The 9,487-nt window shown below is 42.5% G+C and overlaps 1 protein-coding gene across 1 annotated transcript; it reads right to left on the bottom strand.

Annotated features, from left to right (window-relative positions):
• Positions 1–306: 306 nt before the first annotated feature.
• Positions 307–6,191, bottom strand: ovol1b (ovo-like zinc finger 1b). The gene is made up of 5 exons (XM_023803475.2): positions 6,066–6,191; positions 5,618–5,758; positions 3,334–3,539; positions 2,831–3,071; positions 307–2,097 (listed from the first exon to the last, which is right to left on the bottom strand). The coding sequence occupies exons 2-5, from the start codon at positions 5,715–5,717 to the stop codon at positions 1,787–1,789; spliced, it is 858 nt and encodes a 285-aa protein (XP_023659243.1). The 5' UTR covers positions 5,718–5,758; positions 6,066–6,191; the 3' UTR covers positions 307–1,786.
• Positions 6,192–9,487: the final 3,296 nt, after the last annotated feature.

Raw genomic sequence — 9,487 nt, 5'->3', positions numbered from 1 at the left:
TTTGTCTACATGCATACAGTTAAAAAACTGCGTGGCTATTTTAATAAGTTTTTTTTAAAGTTTGGTACCAGCGTAAAAAGACATGCATTTTAAAAATACTATTAACTAGTATTAACTTTATACAAAATATTAAAATATTTAAAAATACATCTATCATTTCATGTACAATGCGCAATATAAACAGGGTACCTACGAATACGAGTAGATGTAGGTGTACCAGTGACGGTACCAGAACAATTTTAATAAAATTGAAAAATAAAATTCAAATAAATTCATGATTAAGCCCAACCAGTGCAAATAAAACACAAACACATTAGTATCCGAAATTTATTTTCCGTAGAAAATGCATGGATCACCGTATTTTCAGTATGTTGAATCACAAATATTACGATAATAAAAAGTGTTATACATCATCGACATCTTACATGTGGAGAAAGTGCTGGGATGAACCAGGAAAAGACAAACCGTGCGAGGTACCGAGACTGAACATTAAGAAAATGCCAGCTATTTCCACTTAGTGTTACATCAAAAACCTCCCGTTGGGCTAAAATACCAAAATAAGATATCGAGGCCATAACGCCTTTACGAAAGAAGATATATTCATCTATAAAAAAGAATCATATAGTACTAAACATTGGGATACAAAAAAAAAATCATTCATATACATGTATACAGTTTTTGTTTGTCTGAAGTACACACAGTCATTTTAGGTTAAGGCTGTCAGCAGGAAAGACACAGTAACGGACTGAGGTATATTCAAAAGCTAACGGGGCTTAATTGCCATGTTTCCTTCAAAGATTAAAAAAAAAAAATCGTAGAATACAGTTACACCAGCATAATCAAAAATTAATTTCTCGGCCCTTGGTATATTTAATGCAATCAGCAGGATCGCCGTTAATCTGGGCCGGCTAACTTTCCCCAAAAAAGCCATCTCAGTTACACACACCCAGAAGCTGCATGACCCCCCAGAAACGGGTTGGTTGTTGTCTCTTCAAAGTAAAAACTCAATTTATTCAAAGCAGCTCGACTTTTGCCCACAGTTTGACTCTCTATAGAGCTGGATATTTTTTTACGGAACGGGTCAATTACGAAAACAGGAAATTAAACGCAACGCACAATACAGGCTTCCCGAAGTGTGAGACACACTGTGTCTGATCGCAGCTTAATCCAGTTCAAGACTTTATTAACGAACATTAAAATAGCCAGAATCCTTGCCGTCGCCGTTAATGGGTTTTATTAATCAGTTGGGACACGTGCTTGTTATGAGACACGCGACCTTGGATTTCATCCGGCCAGCGATTCCCTCCTTGTCCTAAGCAAATGATATGCTGGTCTAACATTTCCACGGCATCTAATCCCTCACTTCAGATAGATCCAGGCTACAGGGTAACCGAATCATATAGGTGTTCATATAGTGACCAAATATTGGTCAGGGGCCAGTTAACAGGATGCACCAGTGCAGGCAGAGCAGAGCAGGCCCCGTGCTCCCAAGGGAAGCTGCATTTGTGCTGCAATAACAACTCAGCAGAACCAAACTGTAATAGAGTATCGAGGGCACTTTGAGGGATTTTATGACTTGCAGACATTTCTGAGCTTCCAGATCTTTCTGAGCATATCTACAGTCCTTACTGGTTCATGCTTAACAAGTGTCACATTGAGTTCACATCGTCACAGGTGTTCCTCGGCACATCGCCAAACGCTCCTCTTCCCTGGGTTTCTTCAGTAACAGCTTGTTACCATATTGTCATTTTTTTTCTTCATTTAACCCTTTCTTTCCTTCTGGACCTTAGCACGGCCATTTAGGGAGTTCAGGGAGCCAAGAAAGACCCCTCTCCTCCTCGTCTTCCCTACCAGAAACTGCAGGGGCACCTGGTTTCGCCAGTAGGGCGGCGCTAGAGTGCGTGGTTTCCAGATGGCGCCGCAGAGCCTCCCGCGCGTTGGCGGTATGGCCGCATTCCTCGCAGACGTACAGCTTGCTACGGCGCTCCTTGTAAGCGTACGGCTGCGCCACGCCGTGGATCTTCTTCATGTGGGACTCCAGCGAGCAGCGCTGGGTGAAGCCCTTCTCACACTGGCTGCATTTGTAGGGCCTCACGCCTGGGGAGAGAGGGGGGTGGGGGGACAGCTCAGCGGGGCAGACTCCGGGGAGGAGGGGTGCGGGGGCAAGTAGAGCATCGACGGTAGGAGAGGGAGAACATCCAAGCTGCTAAGCGAGAGAGCAAGAAGCGTGTAAAGTGAATACTGTCATGTCCCTTAAGAATAATCGGCGCAGAATCATATTCTCACCAATATTATTTATTATAATTAATTATATAATACAATCAATAAATTATTATTATTATTAACAATAATAAATACAATTTCACATGTAATTCAGGTAACTTAAGTGGAAACAGAAAGGTACTTTTTGCCCTGAATGTAACTGTATAGCAGGCTCGTATGCGTGTAGTGAAATTATGGATTTGACATAATTTCACCCCCCCCCCAAAATTTGCTTCAGGTCCCTGGTTGATAAAATTCATCTTGGAACCTCCCCCCCCCCCCCCCCATGAAATTTATTTCAGGCTACAGGCCTGCAGTGCAGTGTAGGTCAAACTAGGTAAAGACAGGTATTGGTTACAGATGCTTAAAATGTCAGTTCTCTGTTGACATCCTAACCGGTTCACTAGTTTACGTCCGGCATCGCCCAGCGATTCGTGCGACTCTGCGGACATGAAGAGAGGCGCGTGCCGAATCAGTGTACGAGCAGATGTTAGAGAGGAATACCTTTGTGTGTGGGAAGGCGGGCATGAAAGATGCGTGTTCCGGAACGTGACGGTCAAACGCTCACCGGTATGCGTGCGGATGTGCCTCTTCAGGTCAAAGGTGTCATTGAAACCCTTGCCGCAATAACTGCACGGGTGCCTCTTGATGTCGCTGTGGCATTTGAGGTGCCGCTTCAGCATACGCTGTTGCTGGAAGCCCTTGTGGCACACCTGACAGACGAGCGCAGGCGTCCCGGCTGGAGATGAAGCCAAGGCGGCCGGGGCGGGAGACGGCGTCTCTGTGACGGGCAGCTTGCCCGTGGTGACCTGGTCAAACGTGGGAAGGAGATCGAGTCAGAGATAGACGGAAGGCAAAAGTGTTTTTCTTGGTAGCCCTTTCACGTTAAAAGGAGTGATTCACGCTCACGTATGTCACTTGATCTTCCTTCACACACACACACACACACACACACACACACACACACACACACTCAAAATATGCTGCACTTCTTTCCACACAACTTCTGCTGCACCCACCAGCCCCTAGGGGGTGCCGTTTCCGGCACACAAATAATTTGCAGTCTCTCACCTTGATCTTGGTACGGAGGAAGACTTCTTGGCTGCCAGTGCCATCCTCGTGCCCCGGAGCTCGCTGACCGAGGGCGCTGCACGCGGGTAACTCGGCCGCCTGCAAGCGCAGGTCGCATTCGCGTATCTGCGTGTGCTTGTCGTGGCTCTCGCGCCACGTCGACTCCGCCGGACTGGCCTCAGATTGTTCGATGCCATGGGGCAGACCTTGAGATGAAACGCAAAGGAGGAACAGAAACGGTTCAGTACACCATTACTGGTCTCCTGGAATTCTGCTACCCAGAAAGACCAATAATCTCTGTACAGCATGATTATTATTGAAGCAGTTACACAAGATTATCTTAATGGCTGGTCAATAGAGTCAAATTGGAATATTTATCACAACGCCATTTATATATATCTATTCATTCCCCATTTTCAATGCAGCCGACATCTAGCTGGTTCAAACAGAATTGATATAAACAGACTGCATCACTGTCTCCCTCTTGTGGCGTCTGTGAGTGTTGCAGCTGACGTCACAAGTGCAAGTACAACGCGGTGAAAAGTTCCTAGACTTTGACATAATTTTCATTTGACTGGGCTGCAGTAAAGGAACCTATGGACCCGTTTGCCACCATCAGAAGTACGAGCAAGCAAACCAAATGAACGCGAAACACAGAAAGAAGAACCATTTATGCCACCAGAAACCGTTCATGTGTACTTATCCGGGTGTGCCCACCTCGTAAATGTTAAAATATGTACAAATATTTGTTCAAAATAATCCAACGTTATCCATTCACCGCAGTCCGCTGTTCTGCAAATCTAAAGCCTGTGCCAATGATTGTTTGTACTGTTTGACTAATGAATATTTTAAGGGGATGCTTAAAATAAGATCGCATGTACCGAAATGGAGTTATTGCTAAGGTTCCAAAAGCAATTCCCCTGCACGCCATTTATTCTCGTGCAGCGAAACAATAACCAGCTTTGTTAAATACCAGATTAAATTGCAGACAAGTTTGCAAATAACGGTCTAACAGAAGAGACTCGTCTTGTTTACTATCTCCAAGACTACAAATACTATCACAATGTGCTCTCAAACCTGCTTTCAATCTGCCATAACTGAAATCATCTGCTGACTTCATCACAACGCGGTTTGATTGTTAATGGTCGTAAGCCAACATCTTAATTATAGTGTTTATTTAAATGGGGTGTGAACGTGAACGCAATAGAAGAGTGAAATTTAAATATGTAGGCCTATGCAAAACTGTTCTGGCGTCGTGAAACGGATAATTCGTTTTCCTGCTTTCCATCCGGGGTTGCCGAGATAATCATGCGATGGGTAAATGGTTAACACTGTTCACACACAGGACCTGATTCGGAAGAAAACGTTTCACATCCACAAACTTAAATAAAGGATAATGGACACAACTCTGGTTATAATGAAAGAACTGTATTCTAATTACGTAATACTTAAGTGAAGCAAAAAAACACATTATTTTACTTAAGGAGTGCGCTGCAGAATTACTGACACCGAAGACTAGGGCAGGTTAACTGGGTCAGAGCTCACCGCTAGCGATCCGTTATTTCCTTCGGCACAGTAAATATTAACCCGTCAAGTAACCAGCGCAGACATTCATCACAGAATGAATCAGACCTGCAGGTCGCGTCTCATACTTCAGCTGTGAGAATTACCTCCCACAAAAAGCCTAACTAGCCCTCAAAATCAAAACCAAAAGACAGTGCAGGTGGCATTTTCCCCAAAAAGGTCAACAGGTCTGAAGAAGCCGTTATCAAAGCCAAGAACCACTGAACTGGATCCAAAACGCCAAAATCTTTTAAAACGAGTCTTTTACTAAATTCTCTAAATACTCAGGTCATATTACCACTAACCTTGTTAAATACACAATATTTATTACATTTCCCACCTTTCTCAGAACTAAAGATGGACAGATAAGTAAAACGTTTTTTCAACATTAGTTGTAAATAAGTTACCCGAGTATTTTCTTGCGTTTTAAGCAACTAACTACAGTCTCAAACCGCTTCAGGGTTGTCTGTAGCGGTAACCTTTCCTAGTGTCAACACAAAGCGATTTGCACCCTTTGTATTCACCGTTATCTGATTTATCTAGGCTCTTTTTTTTTTTTTTTACCAAGAATTTATTTCAAAATAAAAGACACGAGTCTTTCAACTAGCTCCAGAATAAAAACATTATTCCTTCTCTCATTTTCCACAAATTTTTATGTGACTTTTTTGTGACTTCTGCGCTGGTTACTTTAACATCTGACGCATTTATTTGCACATCTCACCCGGCACGTAGATCTCTCCCCGTTCGTGGTCCGGCAGCTGGCTCCAGTTCCGCTTTCCAGGTGAAACGCTCACCTTCTTCACCATAAAGGCCCGGGGCATCCTTCAATCTCCCGCTCCGCTAACCTAACTTCTCTCTCCCGCTTTCCAATTTTCCAGAACAGGAAAAGTGCAATCGGCAAAAGAAAAAACACGCAGCAACTACTTTCAGCTTTTATAGGTGAGGCGCGCAACTCCTTTGTACAATAAAACGGCACAGGTTAGGTTACTTTAGTTCATACACTCCTCCCCCCTTTTTTCATTCATCAGCGAAGTTCTAAGGTTTTCCTCTCCTCTTTCTCTGATCCTTCTCTCTCTCTCTACCATTTACTCGGTTAATACAAACTTGTCTCAGCTGGGAACTTAAAACCGCCTTCCTGTGCCCCCTCACATTTGCGGTCTTTGGTTTACCTGAAACGCAGAAATCCCGTTAGTTAGATCGCCATTCTAACAGGTATTAAAGCCCAGCAAGACGAAGGCACCTTCGGGCAGGAAAGAGGGTAACATGGCGCATGCGTGTGGAAATAACGGTGACAACCTGACCAAGGCGGCTGCTGCAGCTCTACCTGTCCGACCGGTTTTTTTTTTCTTCTGGGTAGTTTACTGGAAACGAGGAGAGGGAGCTGGTGACAATGTTTAGAGACTAACATAGTCGCGACAGACGATATAATCAGTCGTCAAAGGGAACGACTTGGGCTGGTAGGTAAAAGCTTTGGCGTCTCCACCATCCGGAGATGCTTAATTCTGGGAACCCTTCATTTCTAGGAGCTTTTAAATCTTGGCCACTAAATTTTATAAGAATGGAATATTTTAAATAGGAATATTTTCGTGTTGAAGGTTTTGATAGGCCTAGTATACTTTATCGTTGCATAATTGGTTGAATTTTGCAATTAACAAAACAAATATATTTTGAAGTCGTGCAAACTTTGATATTTTTTGCAACGTAGCTGAATGGAGCAGACTTTACTGGCGCAATTAAGAGTAGAAAATGAATGCATCCAAGGTTGAAAATGTGAAAGATACATAATAATGCTTTTCTTTTTATATAAAGTTTACTTCTTATTGTGATATCCGATAAAGTGATTACCTGTCATGCTTACCATTTAGTGTTTTGTCACATTCACAAATGTCATCACAGCTCTACATAACTCCTTACAGCATCCATGCATTTTTTTCTCTCGCAATCACCTTATTTTTTTGTAATTGTCACGTCACTTTCCCATATCATTCCTGCCTCATGCCAAACATCTACCCTCCTGAATAATTTATCCACGTGTCATATCAGCATCTTTAAAATGGCCGACCCATATCGTCGCGTTGTGTTGTTGTCTCTTATCTGCACCGTTGTGACTCGTGAATGGTTGGATATTGTTTCTGGCGTTTCAGTTTCTAGGCGTGTGTATGCGAGCAGGGCGTGGGTTTGTTTGGGGTAATTAATGAGACAAGGGGCATTGTGATGGTGGGTGGTGTTGGGGGGGGGGGGGAGTAAACGCCAAACACCAGGGGGTCAAAAGACTTATGAAGGTTTCTACAAACTGCAGGAAAAAATTCACAATTTTAAGTGTACTGGTGGACTTATGAATGAGACTACTGTGTATAAAGCATGATGATATCTTCAATAGCTGTGATAATATCTTCAAAATGAGACTCACACACTAAGCCTACTCCTTACACGACAAAATACTACTGCAGTAATGAGGATTTTGGGAAGAGGACAAAACCAAAGAGGGTAAATGTAAAGAGAGAAAACATTCAGATGTACTGTTTAAAAAACACACTGTTTTTATTAGTCGTTGTTTCTCAGGATTTAAAACTATTGCATACATTTCTTACCCAAGATCACAGGAATTTGACTTTATTTTTGGCCGTATTCTTGCCTTTTTAACATCCCCCTTACTGTTTTTCATCTTTCTTCCATTTCCTCTCATATAATATTTCACACATATTCACGTCACTTTGCGTTTTTAATTTCAGTCTAAAACCTGTGTTTGTGTCTTCACCTGGAAATAAACATTCTCGCGAAGTGCTTTGTGAATCGCTATTTTATTCACCACTGTGCAGTGTCTGTCTTGTCTATACCCTCTCAGAAATAAGGGTAAAATTTTGTACCTTTGCATGTCACTGGGGCTGTACACTTGTACTTGTACCTTTTAAGGTACAAGTACAAGAATTGTACTTTGGTACAGAATTGGACTCTGGAGAACATCCAAAGGTACAAACAACATTAATGTACCATCAATAGTACAGAAATGTTCCCCAGAGTCCATTTCTGTACATTCAAAATGTTCCCTACACCTCAGGGTACAATTAGCAGACCCTTGAGGATACAGGCCCAGTTACAAGCAAAGGTACAAATTTTTACCAATTTTTCTTTGTGTATGTCCTGCATGTGCTCCTGATTTTCCTCCAGGGAGAATGATTTGATGGTGCACGAGTTTTGCCCTGAACTATACAAATATCTGCAGAGACACACTGCGCTGGATTTACAGACTGGACGACCACTGACTAGTTTATGTCAAGCGGCATTTGTATATGCTTGAAACGCTGGGAGATGGGCTAACACATTACTTGAGGGGGCACAAGTAACTTAATAACTCAGTTACTACTGGAGTACAAATCAATAGTAAGAGTATGCAATGGTGGGCAGTGGTGGCTTAATGGTTAGGGAAGTGCACTTGTAATTGAAAGATTGTAGGTCTGAATCCCTCACCAACAAGGCACCACTGAGGTACCCTGAGTAAGGTGCTGCCCCCAAGCACTGATTCCTGGGCACCGAATTAGTTGCCCCCTGCTATGTCACATTGTGCTGTGTCCACAATGACTACTGATCGTAAAAAAATACACGAACCGTCATGTTGAATAATGATGAACGAGCGTGGGCTCAGTACGTAACTAACACTTAATTTCTGGTTAAATACATTAAGTGAGAGTGCACTACTACATAATTTTACCGAGTACATTGTCACCGAAGTTGGATAAATTGGATTAAAAAACAATTCTCTCGAAAGAATAAGCAGGGAGTGGAAGTGGTGAGTGTTCCTTCGATGTTGTTAAAAGTATGCTAATCGGTTTGGAATCGGTGTCTGTACAGCAGTTACCTCTCTCACTGTCTCTGTTATTATGTCCCATGGAGAAATCTAAAATATTAAGTTTGCCTTCAGGTAAGATAACATTAAGAGTATTATACACATCCATTCTTTATATCCGCTTGAAATGTTTTAACAGTTATCAGAGAGCATCAGCATAGTATGTTAATGCATGTATTTATGATTGCCATCAGCACACCTAGTCTACAATTTCTTAATGTCACGCTTCTGTACAGCAGAGGTCATTCAGATTGCCGCTTATGGTCAGTGGTACGACCTGCAGGCATCGTCTCTGTCATTTTCACGCAAAGACGACGTGGAACCCGAACAACGAGAAAAGCCGGTTGGAATTTCACTTTTTGTAGTTGCAACATTTACGGCTGTTTTTGTCTCTTACCAGATACAATCTTTTAGCCAGAGACACGATTAGCCTGACAAAGTAAACATCCGAATTCCTGCCATGGTATAGTACATCACAGAGAACTGACGTGGCTTTTAGGAAGTATGCTGTGAGTAATTTGAAACTACCATGTATGTTGGCGCTTGAATGATTTAATTGGTGTTGCAGCAAAAGTGGTTCACCCCAGAATTTCCTTTGGATTGGCTAACAAGTTGTGATTTCTCATAGCATCAGCTTAAATACATCACTTTGAACCTAGTATCTTTCGGTGAATTTCACACGTCATGTGCATATTGAATTTGACTGGACTTGAAGGTACGTTCCAGTCTTTGGACCCACCTGTGATG

The sequence above is a fragment of the Paramormyrops kingsleyae genome, chromosome 24 (assembly GCF_048594095.1).
Source record: "Paramormyrops kingsleyae isolate MSU_618 chromosome 24, PKINGS_0.4, whole genome shotgun sequence".
Lineage (NCBI taxonomy): Eukaryota > Metazoa > Chordata > Actinopteri > Osteoglossiformes > Mormyridae > Paramormyrops > Paramormyrops kingsleyae.
This window is presented reverse-complemented; position numbering and strand designations above follow the sequence as displayed.